Source organism: Pseudophryne corroboree, chromosome 12, assembly GCF_028390025.1.
Source record: "Pseudophryne corroboree isolate aPseCor3 chromosome 12, aPseCor3.hap2, whole genome shotgun sequence".
NCBI classification, from domain to species: Eukaryota; Metazoa; Chordata; class Amphibia; order Anura; family Myobatrachidae; genus Pseudophryne; species Pseudophryne corroboree.
In genome coordinates this window covers 9,165,133-9,187,439 of record NC_086455.1, presented here as the reverse complement: position 1 = coordinate 9,187,439, position 22,307 = coordinate 9,165,133, and the positions used below count along the sequence as shown (strand labels likewise).

At 46.1% G+C, this 22,307-nt stretch overlaps 1 protein-coding gene and 1 pseudogene across 1 annotated transcript in view; both read right to left on the bottom strand.

The window, feature by feature from the left end:
* The window catches only part of LOC134980208 (Fc receptor-like protein 5), a 90,551-nt gene that overhangs the window by 4,835 nt on the left and 63,409 nt on the right, over positions 1–22,307 (bottom strand). The window contains exons 6-8 of the mRNA XM_063946912.1: positions 20,891–21,310; positions 18,503–18,775; positions 2,905–3,189 (exon numbers count right to left, since the gene is read on the bottom strand). Coding sequence (XP_063802982.1) covers positions 2,905–3,189; positions 18,503–18,775; positions 20,891–21,310 — 978 coding nt within the window. The remainder of the gene's footprint in view (positions 1–2,904; positions 3,190–18,502; positions 18,776–20,890; positions 21,311–22,307) is intronic.
* Positions 22,007–22,125, bottom strand: LOC134981501 (5S ribosomal RNA; annotated as a pseudogene).

Here is a 22,307-nt window from a genome sequence, read left to right as displayed (position 1 = left end):
AGAGTCAGTGTGGTAGTTTTATCTATTTTCTATGCAGTGAATCTTGTTCAACAGCTTCATCGTGAGGTAAGGAGAATATGGGACATGAAGAAGAGGAGAATGATGTAAAGAGCCGATGTTCTATATGGGACACATTACTGTGGGGTGACAAATCATCTTTTCTACCAATAATACATAACATGTGACTATGTATCCCAAGCGGTCAAGTTAGGAAAGTCCTTATATCTATTCCTACTTAAAGGATATTAAGCCAGTAATTTCTGGGTGACATTAGGTTGATCGCCGGAGGTGCGGGATGCCGCCCAATATTGGATATTTTTTTAATAGGGGCACGAGCCATTGATGGTAGCAGAGTATGGAGTAAGCTATAATGTTTCAGCAATCGTTTTAACCATCGGTGGTTCATGCACTCTCAGAAGAAGAGCTCAGCATTCATCCTGGCAGCTGACAAACTGTACGAGCCAGGGGCAGGGCTGAGCTGATGACTGACAGCTGAGCTTAGTCTGTCAAGTCAGCCAGGTGTGCCACCCCATCCCGGCACAAAACCCTCTCAGGGCCCATAAATCAGGGGCGTGACATTAAAATGGCGGATATTTACTAGAACCCCACCAAATGTCTACACGCCCTCTTACATCCGCAATGGATTCTGAGCAATTTCCAGATCCCCCGATGCCTGGGTCAGGGGATGCTGATCACAACCAAAAACAGTATCGGGATTGGGAAATCTGGGAATTCTAGCATGCAGAATTTCCCTGATTCCCCCGACGGATTGCTGATGATCGGTGGCCTCTGATCACATTATTAATCAGCAACACAGATTGGATCGGGAAAGCCGTCGTAGATATATGGGTCCCTTAACTCTAGATCACTGGGTTGGACGAAAAGACTATAAATCGCACAGACCTCATGTGACATCAGCTCCAAGATGGGTACTACTGGGGGGTAACCGTAAGGAGGCACCTACACAACACGCAGACAACACAAACACACCTACACAACACGCAGACAACACAAACACACCTACACAACACGCAGACAACACAAACACACCTACACAACACGCAGACAACACAAACACACCTACACAACACGCAGACAACACACACACCTACACAACACGCAGACAACACAAACACACCTACACAACACGCAGACAACACAAACACACCTACACAACACGCAGACAACACAAACACACCTACACAACATGCAGACAACACACACACCTACACAACACGCAGACAACACAAACACACCAACACAACACGCAGACAACACACACACCAACACAACACGCAGACAACACAAACACACCTACACAACACGCAGACAACACACCTACACAACACGCAGACAACACACCTACACAACACGCAGACAACACACCTACACAACACGCAGACAACACAAACACACCTACACAACACGCAGACAACACAAACACACCTACACAACACGCAGACAACACAAACATACCTACACAACACGCAGACAACACAAACACACCTACACAACACGCAGACAACACAAACACACCTACACAACACGCAGACAACACAAACACACCTACACAACACGCAGACAACAAAAACAAACCAACACAACACGCAGACAAAACAAACACCTACACAACACGCAGACAACACAAACACACCTACACAACACGCAGACAACACAAACACACCTACACAACACGCAGACAACACAAACACACCTACACAACACGCAGACAACACAAACACACCTACACAACACGCAGACAACACAAACACACCTACACAACACGCAGACAACACAAACACACCTACACAACACGCAGACAACACAAATACACCTACACAACACGCAGACAAAACAAACACACCTACACAACACGCAGACAACACAAACACACCTACACAACACGCAGACAACACAAACACACCTACACAACACGCAGACAACACAAACACACCTACACAACACGCAGACAACACAAACACACCTACACAACACGCAGACAAAACAAACACACCTACACAGCACGCAGACAACACAAACACACCTACACAACACGCAGACAACACAAACACACCTACACAACACACAGACAACACAAACACACCTACACAACACACAGACAACACAAATATATCACTGTAGTGGGAGGAGAAGAAGTCTACAACTTAATATACATTTTGCATAATTAACCAAATGATTAGTTAAAAATACTCCTATAATCCTGCTTATCATGGGGCAGGCCAGGTTTACAGTATTACATCTAGCAGACGTGGGGCTATGACCCTGTGTAAATACTGTATTGATATTGGCCCTCATTCCGAGTTGTTCGCTCGCTAGCTGCTTTTAGCAGCATTGCACACGCTAGGCCGCCGCCTACTGGGAGTGAATCTTAGCTTAGCAGAATTGCGAACGAAAGATTAGCAGAATTGCGAATAGAAATTTCTTAGCAGTTTCTGAGTAGCTCCAGACTTACTCCTACACTGCGATCAACTCAGTCAGTTTCGTTCCTGGTTTGACGTCACAAACACACCCAGCGTTCACCCAGACACTCCCCCGTTTCTCCAGCTACTCCCGCGTTTTTCCCTGAAACGCCTGCGTTTTTCCGCACACTCCCAAAAAGGGCCAGTTTCCGCCCAGAAACACCCACTTCCTGTCAATCACACTCCGATCACCAGAACGATTAAAAATCTTTGTTAGGCCGTGAGTAAAATACCAAACTTTTGTGCTAATTTACTTGGCGCAGGCGCACTGCGAACATTGCGCATGCGCAGTTTGCGACTAATCGCTCCGTAGCGAAAAAAAATAACGAGCGAACAACTCGGAATGACCACCATTGTTTCTTGATTCTGCCCTTTGCAATGTTGGGCAATACACAGATGTGTGATCTCAGTATCCCACACTCACCTTCCACCTGTACAAGTAACACGTTCATACTCTCCTTCCGCACACTGTCGCTGGGAGTTCTCACATCACAGGTATAATTCCCAGAATGCACCGGCTGTGCTGCCGGAATGCTGTATGTGTCAGATGCACTGAATTCCTGCACATTCTGCCCATCTCTGTAGAAAGCAAACTCCAGTTCTGCAGAAGATCTGCCGCAGTAACGTCTTGGGTCACAGGTCAGAGTCATCTCATCACCCTCTGTCACTGACGATGGACTAATTTTTATTCGTGGACGATCAAACTGAGCTGGAAGAGATAATAATAATAATATATATATATATATATATATATATATATGTAATTATAATGATAGTACAAATGCTACACAAAGATACACATGTTGTACTATTGTGCTTGGCTGCGTGTTGTGCCCAGATATATTGTATACGTAACCTGCACAGTGTATAATGTCCCCCATCATGCAGCCAGTGCGAGATGGGGGTGCAGCCGCTTGTGTAAAGCCCCTCTACCTCCCCCCCACCATCACCACACGCGCACACCACTCTGCCTACAGATTCAAGATGAGAAATACGGGCAAGTACTAGTGATGAGCGCCTGAAATTTTTCGGGTTTTGTGTTTTGGTTTTGGGTTCGGTTCCGCGGCCGTGTTTTGGGTTCGACCGCGTTTTGGCAAAACCTCACCGAATTTTTTTTGTCGGATTCGGGTGTGTTTTGGATTCGGGTGTTTTTTTCAAAAAACCCTAAAAAACAGCTTAAATCATAGAATTTGGGGGTCATTTTGATCCCATATTATTATTAACCTCAAAAACCATAATTTCCACTCATTTTCAGTCTATTCTGAATACCTCACACCTCACAATATTATTTTTAGTCCTAAAATTTGCACCGAGGTCGCTGGATGACTAAGCTAAGCGACCCTAGTGGCCGACACAAACACCTGGCCCATCTAGGAGTGGCACTGCAGTGTCACGCAGGATGTCCCTTCCAAAAAACCCTCCCCAAACAGCACATGACGCAAAGAAAAAAAGAGGCGCAATGAGGTAGCTGTGTGAGTAAGATTAGCGACCCTAGTGGCCGACACAAACACCAGGCCCATTTAGGAGTGGCACTGCAGTGTCACGCAGGATGTCCCTTCCAAAAAACCCTCCCCAAACAGCACATGACGCAAAGAAAAAAAGAGGCGCAATGAGGTAGCTGTGTGAGTAAGATTAGCGACCCTAGTGGCCGACACAAACACCGGGCCCATCTAGGAGTGGCACTGCAGTGTCACGCAGGATGTCCCTTCCAAAAAACCCTCCCCAAACAGCACATGACGCAAAGAAAAAAAGAGGCGCAATGAGGTAGCTGTGTGAGTAAGATTAGCGACCGTAGTGGCCGACACAAACACCGGGCCCATCTAGGAGTGGCACTGCAGTGTCACGCAGGATGGCCCTTCCAAAAAACCCTCCCCAAACAGCACATGACGCAAAGAAAAAAAGAGGCGCAATGAGGTAGCTGACTGTGTGAGTAAGATAAGCGACCCTAGTGGCCGACACAAACACCGGGCCCATCTAGGAGTGGCACTGCAGTGTCACGCAGGATGTCCCTTCCAAAAAACCCTCCCCAAACAGCACATGACGCAAAGAAAAAAAGAGGCACAATGAGGTAGCTGTGTGAGTAAGATTAGCGACCCTAGTGGCCGACACAAACACCGGGCCCATCTAGGAGTGGCACTGCAGTGTCACGTAGGATGTCCCTTCCAAAAAACCCTCCCCAAACAGCACATGACGCAAAGAAAAAAAGAGGCGCAATGAGGTAGCTGTGTGAGTAAGATTAGCGACCGTAGTGGCCGACACAAACACCGGGCCCATTTAGGAGTGGCACTGCAGTGTCACGCAGGATGTCCCTTCCAAAAAACCCTCCCCAAACAGCACATGACGCAAAGAAAAAAAGAGGCGCAATGAGGTAGCTGTGTGAGTAAGATTAGCGACCCTAGTGGCCGACACAAACACCGGGCCCATCTAGGAGTGGCACTGCAGTGTCACGCAGGATGTCCCTTCCAAAAAACCCTCCCCAAACAGCACATGACGCAAAGAAAAAAAGAGGCGCAATGAGGTAGCTGTGTGAGTAAGATTAGCGACCGTAGTGGCCGACACAAACACCGGGCCCATTTAGGAGTGGCACTGCAGTGTCACGCAGGATGTCCCTTCCAAAAAACCCTCCCCAAACAGCACATGACGCAAAGAAAAAAAGAGGCGCAATGAGGTAGCTGTGTGAGTAAGATTAGCGACCCTAGTGGCCGACACAAACATCGGGCCCATCTAGGAGTGGCACTGCAGTGTCACGCAGGATGGCCCTTCCAAAAAACCCTCCCCAAACAGCACATGACGCAAAGAAAAAAAGAGGCGCAATGAGGTAGCTGACTGTGTGAGTAAGATAAGCGACCCTAGTGGCCGACACAAACACCGGGCCCATTTAGGAGTGGCACTGCAGTGTCACGCAGGATGTCCCTTCCAAAAAACCCTCCCCAAACAGCACATGACGCAAAGAAAAATAAAAGAAAAAAGAGGTGCAAGATGGAATTGTCCTTGGGCCCTCCCACCCACCCTTATGTTGTATAAACAAAACAGGACATGCACACTTTAACCAACCCATCATTTCAGTGACAGGGTCTGCCACACGACTGTGACTGATATGACGGGTTGGTTTGGACCCCCCCAAAAAAAGAAGCAATTAATCTCTCCTTGCACAAACTGGCTCTACAGAGGCAAGATGTCCACCTCATCATCATCCTCCAATATATCACCGTGTACATCCCCCTCCTCACAGATTATCAATTCGTCCCCACTGGAATCCACCATCTCAGCTCCCTGTGTACTTTGTGGAGGCAATTGCTGCTGGTCAATGTCTCCACGGAGGAATTGATTATAATTCATTTTAATGAACATCATCTTCTCCACATTTTCTGGATGTAACCTCGTACGCCGATTGCTGACAAAGTGAGCGGCGGCACTAAACACTCTTTCGGAGTACACACTTGTGGGAGGGCAACTTAGGTAGAATAAGCCAGTTTGTGCAAGGGCCTCCAAATTGCCTCTTTTTCCTGCCAGTATAAGTATGGACTGTGTGACGTGCCTACTTGGATGCGGTCACTCATATAATCCTCCACCATTCTTTCAATGGTGAGAGAATCATATGCAGTGACAGTAGACGACATGTCCGTAATCGTTGTCAGGTCCTTCAGTCCGGACCAGATGTCAGCATCAGCAGTCGCTCCAGACTGCCCTGCATCACCGCCAGCGGGTGGGCTCGGAATTCTGAGCCTTTTCCTCGCACCCCCAGTTGCGGGAGAATGTGAAGGAGGAGATGTTGACAGGTCGCGTTCCGCTTGACTTGACAATTTTCTCACCAGCAGGTCTTTCAACCCCAGCAGACTTGTGTCTGCCGGAAAGAGAGATCCAAGGTAGGCTTTAAATCTAGGATCGAGCATGGTGGCCAAAATGTAGTGCTCTGATTTCAACAGATTGACCACCCGTGAATCCTTGTTAAGCGAATTAAGGGCTCCATCCACAAGTCCCACATGCCTAGCGGAATCGCTCCGTGTTAGCTCCTCCTTCAATGTCTCCAGCTTCTTCTGCAAAAGCCTGATGAGGGGAATGACCTGACTCAGGCTGGCAGTGTCTGAACTGACTTCACGTGTGGCAAGTTCAAAGGGCAGCAGAACCTTGCACAACGTTGAAATCATTCTCCACTGCGCTTGAGACAGGTGCATTCCACCTCCTATATCGTGCTCAATTGTATAGGCTTGAATGGCCTTTTGCTGCTCCTCCAACCTCTGAAGCATATAGAGGGTTGAATTCCACCTCGTTACCACTTCTTGCTTCAGATGATGGCAGGGCAGGTTCAGTAGTTTTTGGTGGTGCTCCAGTCTTCTGTACGTGGTGCCTGTACGCCGAAAGTGTCCCGCAATTCTTCTGGCCACCGACAGCATCTCTTGCACGCCCCTGTCGTTTTTTAAATAATTCTGCACCACCAAATTCAAGGTATGTGCAAAACATGGGACGTGCTGGAATTTGCCCATATTTAATGCACACACAATATTGCTGGCGTTGTCCGATGCCACAAATCCACAGGAGAGTCCAATTGGGGTAAGCCATTCCGCGATGATCTTCCTCAGTTGCCGTAAGAGGTTTTCAGCAGTGTGAGTATTCTGGAAAGCGGTGATACAAAGCGTAGCCTGCCTAGGAAAGAGTTGGCGTTTGCGAGATGCTGCTACTGGTGCCGCCGCTGCTGTTCTTGCGGCGGGAGTCCATACATCTACCCAGTGGGCTGTCACAGTCATATAGTCCTGACCCTGCCCTGCTCCACTTGTCCACATGTCCGTGGTTAAGTGGACATTGGGTACAGCTGCATTTTTTAGGACACTGGTGACTCTTTTTCTGAGGTCTGTGTACATTTTCGGTATCGCCTGCCTAGAGAAATGGAACCTAGATGGTATTTGGTACTGGGGACACAGTACCTCCAACAAGTCTCTAGTTGGCTCTGCAGTAATGATGGATACCGGAACCACGTTTCTCACCACCCAGGATGCCAAGGCCTCAGTTATCCGCTTTGCAGTAGGATGACTGCTGTGATATTTCATCTTCCTCGCAAAGGACTGTTGGACAGTCAATTGCTTGGTGGAAGTAGTAAAAGTGGTCTTACGACTTCCCCTCTGGGATGACCATCGACTCCCAGCAGCAACAACAGCAGCACCAGCAGCAGTAGGCGTTACACGCAAGGATGCATCGGAGGAATCCCAGGCAGGAGAGGAATCATCAGAATTGCCAGTGACATGGCCTGCAGGACTATTGGCATTCCTGGGGAAGGAGGAAATTGACACTGAGGGAGTTGGTGGGGTGGTTTGCGTGAGCTTGGTTACAAGAGGAAGGGATTTACTGGTCAGTGGACTGCTTCCGCTGTCACCCAAAGTTTTTGAACTTGTCACTGACTTATTATGAATGCGCTGCAGGTGACGTATAAGGGAGGATGTTCCGAGGTGGTTAACGTCCTTACCCCTACTTATTACAGCTTGACAAAGGGAACACACGGCTTGACACCTGTTGTCCGCATTTCTGTTGAAATACCTCCACACCGAAGAGCTGATTTTTTTGGTATTTTCACCAGGCATGTCAACGGCCATATTCCTCCCACGGATAACAGGTGTTTCCCCGGGTGCCTGACTTAAACAAACCACCTCACCATCAGAATCCTCCTGGTCAATTTCCTCCCCAGCGCCAGCAACACCCATATCCTCCTCATCCTGGTGTACTTCAACACTGACATCTTCAATCTGACTATCAGGAACTGGACTGCGGGTGCTCCTTCCAGCACTTGCAGGGGGCGTGCAAATGGTGGAAGGTGCATGCTCTTCACGTCCAGTGTTGGGAAGGTCAGGCATCGCAACCGACACAATTGGACTCTCCTTGTGGATTTGGGATTTCGAAGAACGCACAGTTCTTTGCGGTGCTACTGCTTTTGCCAGCTTGAGTCTTTTCATTTTTCTAGCGAGAGGCTGAGTGCCTCCATCCTCATGTGAAGCTGAACCACTAGCCATGAACATAGGCCAGGGCCTCAGCCGTTCCTTGCCACTCGGTGTGGTAAATGGCATATTGGCAAGTTTACGCTTCTCCTCCGACAATTTTATTTTAGGTTTTGGAGTCCTTTTTTTACTGATATTTGGTGTTTTGGATTTGACATGCTCTGTACTATGACATTGGGCATCGGCCTTGGCAGACGACGTTGCTGGCATTTCATCGTCTCGGCCATGACTAGTGGCAGCAGCTTCAGCACGAGGTGGAAGTGGATCTTGATCTTTCCCTAATTTTGGAACCTCAACATTTTTGTTCTCCATATTTTAATAGGCACAACTAAAAGGCACCTCAGGTAAACAATGGAGATGGATGGATACTAGTATACAATTATGGACGGACTGCCGAGTGCCGACACAGAGGTAGCTACAGCCGTGGACTACCGTACTGTACTGTGTCTGCTGCTAATATAGACTGGTTGATAAAGAGATGTAGTAGTATGTATGTATAAAGAAGAAAGAAAAAAAAACCACGGGTAGGTGGTATACAATTATGGACGGACTGCCGAGTGCCGACACAGAGGTAGCTACAGCCGTGAACTACCGTACTGTACCGTCTCTGCTGCTAATATAGACTGGTTGATAAAGAGATGTAGTAGTATGTATGTATAAAGAAGAAAGAAAAAAAAACCTCGGGTAGGTGGTATACAATTATGGACGGACTGCCGAGTGCCGACACAGAGGTAGCTACAGCCGTGGACTACCGTACTGTACTGTGTCTGCTGCTAATATAGACTGGTTGATAAAGAGATGTAGTAGTATGTATGTATAAAGAAGAAAGAAAAAAAAACCTCGGGTAGGTGGTATACAATTATGGACGGACTGCCGAGTGCCGACACAGAGGTAGCTACAGCCGTGAACTACCGTACTGTACTGTGTCTGCTGCTAATATAGACTGGTTGATAAAGAGATGTAGTAGTATGTATGTATGTATAAAGAAGAAAGAAAAAAAAACCACGGGTAGGTGGTATACAATTATGGACGGACTGCCGAGTGCCGACACAGAGGTAGCTACAGCCGTGGACTACCGTACTGTACTGTGTCTGCTGCTAATATAGACTGGTTGATAAAGAGATGTAGTAGTATGTATGTATAAAGAAGAAAGAAAAAAAAACCACGGGTAGGTGGTATACAATTATGGACGGACTGCCGAGTGCCGACACAGAGGTAGCTACAGCCGTGAACTACCGTACTGTACTGTGTCTGCTGCTAATATAGACTGGTTGATAAAGAGATGTAGTAGTATGTATGTATAAAGAAGAAAGAAAAAAAAACCACGGGTAGGTGGTATACAATTATGGACGGACTGCCGAGTGCCGACACAGAGGTAGCTACAGCCGTGAACTACCGTACTGTACTGTGTCTGCTGCTAATATAGACTGGTTGATAAAGAGATGTAGTAGTATGTATGTATAAAGAAGAAAGAAAAAAAAACCACGGGTAGGTGGTATACAATTATGGACGGACTGCCGAGTGCCGACACAGAGGTAGCTACAGCCGTGGACTACCGTACTGTACTGTGTCTGCTGCTAATATAGACTGGTTGATAAAGAGATGTAGTAGTATGTATGTATAAAGAAGAAAGAAAAAAAAACCTCGGGTAGGTGGTATACAATTATGGACGGACTGCCGAGTGCCGACACAGCGGTAGCTACAGCCGTGAACTACCGTACTGTACTGTGTCTGCTGCTAATATAGACTGGTTGATAAAGAGATGTAGTAGTATGTATGTATAAAGAAGAAAGAAAAAAAAAACCACGGGTAGGTGGTATACAATTATGGACGGACTGCCGAGTGCCGACACAGAGGTAGCTACAGCCGTGGACTACCGTACTGTACTGTGTCTGCTGCTAATATAGACTGGTTGATAAAGAGATGTAGTAGTATGTATGTATAAAGAAGAAAGAAAAAAAAACCACGGGTAGGTGGTATACAATTATGGATGGACTGTCGAGTGCCGACACAGAGGTAGCTACAGCCGTGAACTACCGTACTGTGTCTGCTGCGACTGGATGATAAATAATGATATAAAAAATATATATATATCACTACTGCAGCCGGACAGGTATATATTATATAATGACGGACCTGCTGGACACTGTCTGTCAGCAGAATGAGTTTTTTATAGAATAAAAAAAAAAACACCACACAAGTGAAGTCACACGACGAGTGTTTAACTTTTTCAGGCAATCACAATATAGTATACTACTAACTATACTGGTGGTCAGTGTGGTCAGGTCACTGGTCAGTCACACTGGCAGTGGCACTCCTGCAGCAAAAGTGTGCACTGTTTAATTTTAATATAATATGTACTCCTGGCTCCTGCTATAACCTATAACTGGCACTGCAGTGCTCCCCAGTCTCCCCCACAATTATAAGCTGTGTGAGCTGAGCACAGTCAGATATATATACATAGATGATGCAGCACACTGGGCTGAGCAGTGCACACAGATATGGTATGTGACTGAGTCACTGTGTGTATCGTTTTTTTCAGGCAGAGAACGGATATATTAAATAAAACTGCACTGTCTGGTGGTCACTGTGGTCAGTCACTAGTAAACTCTGCACTCTCTACACTTCTACAGTACTCCTAAGCTCCAGTAAATCAGGTCAATCTCTCTCTCTCTCTCTCTCTTCTAATCTAAATGGAGAGGACGCCAGCCACGTCCTCTCCCTATCAATCTCAATGCACGTGTGAAAATGGCGGCGACGCGCGGCTCCTTATATAGAATCCGAGTCTCGCGAGAATCCGACAGCGTCATGATGACGTTCGGGCGCGCTCGGGTTAACCGAGCAAGGCGGGAGGATCCGAGTCTGCTCGGACCCGTGAAAAAAACCATGAAGTTCGGGCGGGTTCGGATTCAGAGAAACCGAACCCGCTCATCTCTAGCAAGTACTTATCCATCATGCAGTATCATCATGGCTCCAAATTTATTCTGCAGCAGGACAATGACCCCAAACACTCAGCCAATGTCATCAAGAACTGTCTTCAGCGTAAAGAAGAACAAGAAGTCCTGGAAGTGATGATATGGTCCCTACAGAGACCTGATCTCAACATCGAGTCTGTCTGGTATTACATGAAGAGACAGAAGGATCTGAGCAAGCCCACATCCACAGAAGATCTGTGATTAGTTCTCCAAGATGTTTGGAACTACCTCTCTGCCGAGTTCCTTAAAAAACTGTGTGCAAGTGTACCTAGAAGAATTGATGCTGTTTTAAAGGCAAAAGGTGGTCACACCAAATATTGATTTGATTTAGATTTATCTTCTGTTCATTCAAACGTATTTATGCATTAAGAGCACTCAATTCCAATAAAGTGCAAAAATAGTGCAAAAAATTCCACAACAAACAAAGGATGATAAAAGAGCAATACTCATCATAAATGCCAGGGTGGTCAGTGTAAGTCCTCATGCTCATAACAGCCCTGAATCCGACCGCTGTTTCGGCGCTTGCATTGCGCCTTTGTCAAGGATTAACATGATGGGCACACATCAACCATATGTATACCTGCACTAATTACCTGATGCATCTCACCAGCAGTATGATCCCTCCTCAGGACGCACCATCCCGAACCGGAAATGTCCTAATGTAAACCTTTTGGTGTCGGGAATCTACATCATGGATATCCATTAAACAGCACTCCCACAACAGGGACCAGCGCAGTGGCACAATACACGACGCCACATCAGAGCCGCACAGCGTCCCCGAGGTGATGCCTGGGTAGCGTCTAGTTTACCTTCATGGAGAGGACCTTTTCCATAACCCCCTGGGTCCATGTCACAATCTATTTGGAATAGTAAAGTGTGGCGAGCAAAGAGAGACACCGAGCCCGATGCGTGGCGAGCCTGCGAGGGTCCAATGCTGCATAGAATTTTTTTTTTTTTACCCCAAACGAACGGAGAACAAAGAAAACATTTAGGTGCTGTAAGGGCGGAAGTTCCCTCCTGCCCTCTCGTTTTGTCACTTCCAGGTCCTGAGCACGAAGGCAACATAGGTTCTCCAGCAGTCGCGCTTCCAGGACAGCAAGTGACGCAACGGGCAACCCGTACACTGTGTCCCCTCCACTAACAGGGAAAATAATAAAGAACTACCATTGGAGGCATGCTGGGTAATACCTGATGTTTATACATTACTAGTATCCATATACAATACAAAAAATTAGAATATTTAACAATAGATGCATATATATATATATATATATATATATATATATATATATATATATACACATACACACACACACACATACACTCGTATATATAAAGAAGGAGAAGAAGCACACATGTGAGTGTATCAGAAAAAATATTTTGCTCATGACTCAGCCACCAAGTAAGCAGAACCTCCGAGCTTCTGGATCATACAGCGTCCACTATAGGCAATGACAGTGTCACTAATAAACAGCATCTTCCTGGCAGCGTCACCAGGTATCGGATCCAGCGCATGAATGTCAGATAAGCCACTCCATCGCGTTTCGTCACTGCCTTTGTCACAAAGTCCAAGCGGTGACAAAACAGTTAGCATAACTATGTGAAAATCTGTGGGGGTGCCACCCATCCTCTTTGTTATATATACGGTATGTATATAAATTTATATAGTATATATACGTATAGTTATTTTGGACTTGAGGAGCCTGCACACGCCAAGTGTCAAGCGTCTGCTTTTTCCTTTATTGCTCCTCTCCCTGATGTCACATCGAGATATCACTCCGTGTCTTTCTAGGTCAGTAAGCTATACAATAGCGAAAACACAATAAAACGTTATTTTATCTATTTGCCACTGAGAAATCAGCCAAATGCCGAGTGGAATATTTGCATTCTCTATGTAATATGACCGAAGTCAAACTGTTAAATATACACCGCTTTAAAGGCCCCTCCGATAGGCAACAGTGCGCCTTGGATTCCTCCTGCACGGGAAGCTGGGGTAGACAGCCAAAGCCTTGGTCATCGTAAGGATCTCTCCGACGTCTCTTATGTGTTAAGATAGATAAATCATTCCGCATTCGAAAAAATGAGGATTGAAATAACATTGGTTCCAGAATTTATGATTAGGCGTAATGGCGCGCACACACGGAATGATAGAACAAATGATGCAGCCTTTTCCGATCAAACATAACCACCAATCGTGTACATCGTTCCGTGTGAAGAGAACGATGCCAATGTGCGCACCCGTGGGTCCTGTTGCCTGCCGTCGTCCGGCATCAGAAAGTGTGTATGCACTTTTTCGATGCCGACCCCGCCGCTGGGTCCCGTCGCAGACTATGTTCAATCATCGCCACCTTAAGACAGCAAGCTTACCAGACATCCCGCCCTATAAAAGATACAAATCTCTCTGTTTACATCCGTTGTCACATATTATGTATTGCGTTTAGCGCCACGAGAATCACCACTTCTATTACACACAATGTATTGTGGGCCCTCTTGTGGTGGGAGGACCAATGTTTTCTAAGGTAGCTTTCTTACACGGTGCATCCGTGTGTCAGCACTACACATTCATGTATTAGACCAGTGGTTCTCAAACTCGGTCCTCAGGACCCCACACAGTGCATGTTTTGCAGGTAACCCAGCAAGCGCCCAGGTGTATAAATTACACACAGACACATTTTACAAGGTCCGCAGGTGGAGCAAATTATTTCACTTGTGATTCTGTGAGGAGACCTGCAAAACATGCACCGTGTGGGGTCCTGAGGACCGAGTTTGAGAACCTGTGCAATAGACGTTTGCAATAAGACATGTAGCCAGAACGGGTAGATCGTCTTAGTCAGATATGCATATAATCAGTCCAGGCAGCAGTTGTTAGAAAGCCCTGGTGTGTGGCTCCTATGGCACCCCAAAACATGCAGGGTGTGCCCCTTTAAGAATCTTACTGGTGTGTGTACAGCTGCGGGAAACATGCTGGCACAGCAGTGTTTAAGCACGGACCATGGTCCAATCACATGTTTGGAGGCAAAAGCGCTGATTGGACAGAGTCTTCTGGGTACAGAGGAGATGGTTGGGAAGGAGGAGTGGAGAGGATGCATTGAAGAGAGCGGCACACGCTGACGGAGGAGCACGAGGTGATTAACGGATGCAACCGGGTGATTACGCTGGTGTTAAAGCGAGTCAGAGGTAGCGGGGGTGCTACCGGGGTATTGAGAGCCAGGGGTGAGCAGGCGTCAGGCAGAGCAACCTGGGACCGGACACCGCTGGGCCTAGTGAGAGGCACGGACGCCGTGGCCATCTTATACAGCAGAACCGAGGAGACTGGTCCAGAGAGTGAAATCCTCCAGGAGAGAAGTATTGAGTGAGTACACCGAGACTGGGAGAATTGTGAGCAGCCCACCCACAAGTGTCCTTATACTAAACACTGCGCATTGTGTATAAGAAACAAAGAGTGATTGAATCCTTTAGAGCTACCCCTTCACAAACACACCATGCTTGAACACAGTTGCTGGTACTAATAGCTGTTGCAAAGGAGCATTTGAAAGGCCACATCAATGAACAAGTGAACAGTGGTAATTAAAGACTGAGCTACAGAGATGAGTTATTTGCTTGAGTAACATTGAAGTGATTTAAAGACAGAGACTGAGATTATTGTACAAGGATTAGTTACTACAGAGACAAATACAGCTTTGCTGTTTTCCTTCATATCTTCACTATACACATCCTCTTTATTAGAGAACAGTGACTTTGCTAATCATTCCAGTCCAGGAACTTCATTACAAGTGCCGTTATCACCTATTGTACAACTGTGGCACTACCAAATCCAAAGAGTGCTCCAACGTGTAATAGCCGGTGAAGATTTTAACCTCATTGTTAGGGAAAGGTAGAGAAATGGTTGTTGTATTTTGCATCACTCTCCTCATCAGTGTTGAAATGTATAGATTGATTGAACCATTTCATATTGAGAAGACCAGGGTAATGTGACCCGAAGGTGAATGAGATCTTTCTTGCCTTTAATGAAATTGACTTTATTCTTCTGAATGCCTCTTTATTGTTCAGCTAATAATCCATCATTATCATCATCTTTGATCTAGTGTTCATTGCAGCTCAATAAAATAGAAACTTCCTGTTGTAATTGCTGTCCGTCATTCCTATTGCGTATCAATCTATCCTACCTCTCTGAACGAGATACATGAATAATGTACAGGGAAAACAACGTAGAGGAAAGGTCTGTCACACAGCAACCAAACATCTGTTCATACTTCTTCTAACCACTTAACTTAGACACACGTGCCTGAAACATCACATGAAAAGCCCAGAGGTGTTACTCATACTTACCAGACCTGGTTAGTCACTGGTCCTTTCTTCTCTCAGAGCAGTATTTGACTGGCTGCAGCTCCTCTTCAATAGCATCTCACTCGGTGTCCCACGTGGTGGTGTCAGTACATGGGCGCTGCCATCTTGGATACACTTCCACTGTGCGATCAGCTGAGTGGTTCCAGCCAATCCTATCTGGACCCTTTAAAGGCAGCCTATTTGGACAGCTCCAGAACACTCCCTCTTGGCCTGGATTCCTTCTAACATTTATGGTCTGCAAAATTACGGCTCCCGGTGCCTGGATATCATCTGAGCTCCAGAGTTCCTGTGGCTCCTTCTGGAATCCTCCTGCAAGACATTCTTAGGGGCAAATATATTAAAGCTTCTAAAAATGAAAAGTGGTGATGTTGCCCACAGCAACATGCTGTCTATCATTTCTCTATTGCATCCCAGAACATGATAGACAGAATCTGAATGGTTGCTATGGGCAACATCACCTCTTTTCATTTTTAGAAGCTTTAGTAAATTACTCCCAAGTCTTTGGTGCAGTTTTCAGTTTCTGGCTGTCCACAGCTTCAGTTCTACTTGTGCATCCTCTTGGAATCTTCTTGTGGATTTCCTAGTGTCTGCACTACAGCATCACCAGTACATGAACCCCTACTCTGTTACAGCAGTCCAGCAGCATCTCCCATGCAGAGTCTCTCACACAGTCCTGCAGAATCTCCTGTGCAAAGTCTCTCACGCTGCTTTAGAAGTCCATCAGCATCTCCTGTGCATAGTCTTTCCCACTGTTCCTGCTGTCCTGCAGAATCTCCTGTGCATAGTCTTTCCCACTGTTCCTGCTGTCCTGCAGAATCTCCTGTGCATAGTCTTTCCCACTGTTCCTGCTGTCCTGCAGAATCTCCTGTGCATAGTCTTTCCCACTGTTCCTGCAGTGCATCAGCATCTCCTGTGCGTAGTCTTTCCCACTGTTCCTGCAGTCCTGCAGAATCTCCTGTGCATAGTCTTTCCCACTGTTCCTGCAGTGCATCAGCATCTCCTGTGCATAGTCTTTCCCACTGTTCCTGCAGTCCTGCAGAATCTCCTGTGCATAGTCTTTCCCACTGTTCCTGCAGTGCATCAGCGTCTCCTGTGCATAGTCTTTCCCACTGTTCCTGCAGTCCTGCAGAATCCCCTGTGCATAGTCTTTCCCACTGTTCCTGCAGTCCTGCAGAATCTCCTGTGCATAGTCTTTCCCACTGTTCCTGCAGTGCATCAGCATCTCCTGTGCATAGTCTTTCCCACTGTTCCTGCAGTCCTGCAGAATCTCCTGTGCATAGTCTTTCCCACTGTTCCTGCAGTATCTCCTGTGCATAGTCTTTCTCACTGTTCCTGCAGAATCTCCTGTGCATAGTCTTTCCCACTGTTCCTGCAGTCCTGCAGAATCTCCTGTGCATAGTCTTTCCCACTGTTCCTGCAGTATCTCCTGTGCATAGTCTTTCTCACTGTTCCTGCAGAATCTCCTGTGCATAGTCTTTCCCACTGTTCCTGCAGAATCTCCTGTGCATGGTCTCAAACTGCTTCAGCACTCCTGCAACATCACCCGTGCATTAAACCCTGCTCTGTTACAGCAGTCCAGCAGAATCTCCTGTGCAAAGTCTCTCATGCTGCTTCAGCAGTCTAACAGCATCTCCTGTGCATAGTCTTTACCACTGCTCCTGTAGCATCACCCGTGCATTAATTCCAACATTATATATCAGTTAAAAATTAGGCACATACCCCTCCATTACTTCCCATTATGAAAGTTAAGATTAACAAACCCAGTTGTGCTGGGAAGTTCCCATTTTATTGGCAAGGCTCTGTGTAAATATGAGCATGTCCAGTGGCGGAACCAGCAGCGGTGCAGCCAGTGCATTGCACCTGGGCCCGTCGCTATTAAGGGGCCTGCATCCGGCAGCTTTGACCAAGAGGACCCTGAGGTCACGTTCTGGCCAGAGGAGGAGGGGACCTCCTCTCTCATCTATTCCTGGCGCCATCTCTCCGCCTGCCTCCTCCTGAGTGACTGCCTGGGTGCTAAGGGGGAGATGGTGCCATCGGGATTAAGTCTCAATCTCTGCCTGATGGATAGGAGGAGCTGCCCTATCACTGCCTGCACTCCATTCACTGCCTCTCCCCGTCACCCACTATCTCCTCGTCCCCTTCTGCTTTCCCGTCACACACTGCCTCTCCTCACCCTGCCTGTCTTCCTGCCATCCTCTGCCTTTCCCTTTCACGCGCTATCATTGTCACCCTCTGCCTCGCCATGTCTCCATCTGACTTTTGTTGTCTCACTCTGCCTTTCACTGTCACCCTCTACAACTTCCTGTCACCTCCTGACTCCCCAGTTACCCACTGCCTCTTCCTGACCGCCTCTACCCTCTCACCCACTGACTCCCCAGTCATCACCTGCCTCTCGTCATCCACAGCATCTCCCACTCTCCCATTGCTTCTCTCAGTCACCCACTGCCTCTCCCTTTGTGGCACAGGCGGGGGAGACCAGAACATATGTTTGCACCTGGGCTGACCACTCGCCAATGAGCATGGATTTGTGTAAATATGGGCATGGCTTGGTGTAAATATGGGTGTGGCATATATTACATTCGGGTGTAACATAAATACGGGTGTGACTTAATGTAAATATTGGGGAAACATGGAAGATAGAGATGTAGTCAGCCTGTGTCCTGATATTGCCTTCTGGATGGTAAAGGGTATACAGACACGAGTACCCCACACTCACCTGCTACCTGAATACGTTTCATGCCACTCCTCTTCTTCATTATGCCGCTGGGAGTCCTCCCCACACATGTATAGTTCCCAGAATCCTCCAGTTTAGCATGGTAGACTGTGTATGCATTAGATGCACTGAATTCCTGCACATTATAACCATTTCTATAGAAAGCAAAGTCCAGTATTCCTGCAGCCGGGGTCTGGACCCTACAGGACATCGTGATCACCTCACCCTCTGTTACCTCATATCCAGCTTGTATTATATCCAGCGATAAAACCAGAGCTGAAAGAGATGACAATGAACATACTGAGAATGGTGAGACATGTGGTTCTATTACAGACAGCCATTGTTACATACAGATCTTACACTGTACTGTTGTGCTTATTGTGTGTTGTGCACAGATACTGTATACAGGATGTTTCAAACAGATGGTCCTGATTTGAAATCGCTCTTATCTCTGCAACCACGAATCGCCCTTGAATGAAACTTACCACCTGAAAGGGGCATAGAGTATCAAACGCCTACCGCTAGATGCCTCTCCCCGCACAACAAAAACCCTAGCCTCAGTCAATCATTCACAGGATGGCGACCCTGCAACACAAGGCGTTTTGCGTTCTGTAGTTTAGCACAACTGTTCTGTAACTACGGTACAGCGTGCGCTTCAGTGACATTTTGGCATTGATCCTGTTAGACAGTGGAAGACTCTGCGGTCTGTCTTCGTTCCCAGCACTAGAGGCAGCTTCCCTGCTCTAGTGTTTTCCCTCCTAGTGTCAGCTCAGTGCAGGAGGAGGTGCTTAGTGCACAGTCAGAAAGTTCTTCCTGGGAGAGACAACTGCACTGACGTGCAACTTCTGCTCTCCTCAGTGTGTGACCTTGTCTACCCCGCAGCCACTACCCTGTGTGTATACAGCCGCACCCTGTATGTACTGAGACACTGTGTTACCGCTGTACTGCTTCACATGTATACTGTGATTCCTGCTGCTGCTGAATATCTTCTATACACTACAAGCTGTAATCTGAATAGTACCGTTGTGTGGACTAACATCCCTATCCGACACTCTGCCTACAGATCCACCAACGCATTCAGGGGGACATGTACTAAGAAGTGATATAAGTGGTGAAGTGAGCCAGTGGAGAAGTTGCCCATGGCAACCAATCAGCATTGATGTAACATTTAGAATTTACATACTATAAAAGTATACAGAGCAGCTGATTGGTTGCCATGGGCACTTCTCCACTACCTCACTTCTCCACTTTTAACACCGTTTAGTACATGTCCCCCTAAATGAGGTATATACAGTACAGTAGGGGACATTTACTAAGCAGTGATAAGAGCGGAGAAGTGAGCCAGTGGAGAAGTTTCCCCTTCAAACTATCAGCTGCTCTGTATGATTTTATAGTATGCAAATTATAGATGTTACTTCAGTGCTGATTGGTTGCCATGGGCAACTACTCCACTGGCTCACTTCTCCGCTCTTATCACTGCTTTGTAAATGCCCCCTATCCCTTATACATCCAATATTACTTTAGCCCAATACATGATGAGAATTACTTGGAAACCATTGCTTTTTATTCACCACATTATAGTTACAGCACGTCCTATTCATTAATAACTGAATAAAATCAAATATAAATGACAAATATAAAACGTATAAATACACTTTTTTCACAAGTACAAATTTATATCATGACCATTGTGGGAGAGACATTATACACGCGTTGTCACCCTTTATATGGGCTACTGCCCTGGCAGCCAAGTCTGGCCATTTTGGATCTTAATAGTGTGTCACCCTATTCCAAAGGCTGGCCGTTACAATGGTCATGAAATGATTTTGTGATTGTGAAAAACTGTATTTATATGTTTTATATTTGTTATTTATATTTGATTTTAGATTAAAAATAGTTATTAATGAATTAGAGGTCTTCTAATTATAATTTGGGTGAATTAAATCAAAGGTTTCCAATGGGAAAGATAACTCTTGGGGCTACATATTCACTAAAGTGCGGGTTTTCTGAAGTTTTCTCTAGCTTTTATCTTTTAGAACAGTGGTTCTCAAACTCAGTCCTCAACCCCACACGGTTCACGTTTTCCATGTCACCCGGCAGCTGCACTGTGTATCACCAACTGCTACATTTTAAAAATCGACAGGTGACCTGCAAAACATGAACCGTGTGGGTTCCTGAGAACTGAGTCTGAGAACCTGTGTTCTAGAAGTTGCTAGATAAATGATAAATAGAATCTGATTGGTTGCTATGGGCAACATCTCCATTTCCGAAAACCTGCATTTTAGTAAAAATTCCCCTAAGTGTGGGTGTAGTGTGGGTGGGTGAAGTTTGCTCAAATGGTGTCCTGATTTTTCCCACTGTAAAACTGGATAATATATATCCCACGCTTACCTTGTACCTCAATGTTTAACATGTTACTCCACTTCCTCACACTGCCGCTGGGGGTCCTCACCTCACAGGCATAGTACCCAGAATGCACCGGCTGCGCTGCCGGAACGCTGTATGTAGCAGATGCACTGAAGTTCTGCAGAACGTGACTATTTCGGTAAAAAGCAAATTCCAGGCTCACAGTATCCTTCATTGCCCACATACCACGGCTTGAAGTCCTCACATCACTGGTATAATCCCCAGAGGCCACCTGCTGGGATGACGGAACGCTGTACGTATCATACACATTGAAGTCCTGCTCACTCTGCTCAGCTCTGTACGCAGATCTGACCGGGTAACGAGTTGTTTGACAGGTCAGGGTCATCTCATCGCCCTCTATTACTGGTGACCGATTATTTCTTATTACTGGGGTACTGAGCAGAGCTGCAAGAGAAGATAATGCCAACATTGGGTACGGTGTGACATGTGGGTCATTTACAGTCAGCAAATGTTATATAAATATGGAGAGGTCATGTTGCACTTTGTGCTTGGTTATGCGCTGTGGACAAAACAAGACATACTCTAAGACCTACCCCTGAGGAAGATACGTGGCACACGGTGGAATTCTGTGGATTGCTATTGGCAGGGCTTGTGGGGGTAAGGTTCTAGTGTGCTTGGTTAGGTTGTTATAGAAAAGGGTATAGAAAAAGAAAAAGAAAGACTGTGTTGGGGCACACTTGATATAATAGAAAATATGAAAACAAATTTTAATTGTGTAAAATAAAAAACTAGTGATACACAAAAAAACACAAATATTGATGTTAAAAATTCACCTCCACATTCAGTGTCATGATATATTAATCCTATTAAGTAATTAAATTAATCAAGATCTATTCATGCACCTGAGGTGAAAATATTAAAACTGGAATATAAATAGATATCCAGAAAAGTGAAAACAGATACACAAATAAGATAATTAGGACTGTAATATTGCCCAATATGGGGTGCCTTCTGTTTGCAGGTCTCCTGGTTTGGTTTAATTTGCTGCGTCGTTGTACTGTATAGGTTAAATAATAAAGTAGTGGTAATGGTCAAAGGTTTGCTCCAACACTTCTGCTTTTTGTCATAGATGGAGGGTAATGTTTACTGCACCAGATATTCCCTAGTGGTCTCCCATCGAGGTACTGATCGGGCTTCTCACTGCTTAGCTCCCAAGATCAGATGAGATTGGGTGTGACCAGTGAAATGTGGCAGTAATGTACCCAATTAGAGCAAATGAGAGAGTGTGGTTGATGAGATATACCGAGAGATAGATTACTTCTGCTGTCCAAGCAATTGCACAGTTTCTCGGTTACTGTAGCATTGCAAAGAATAATTCACTGGCATATGGATGAGAGAGTACCGAAATCAAAGTATTATGAAGAAGAATAGGTTAAGTGCT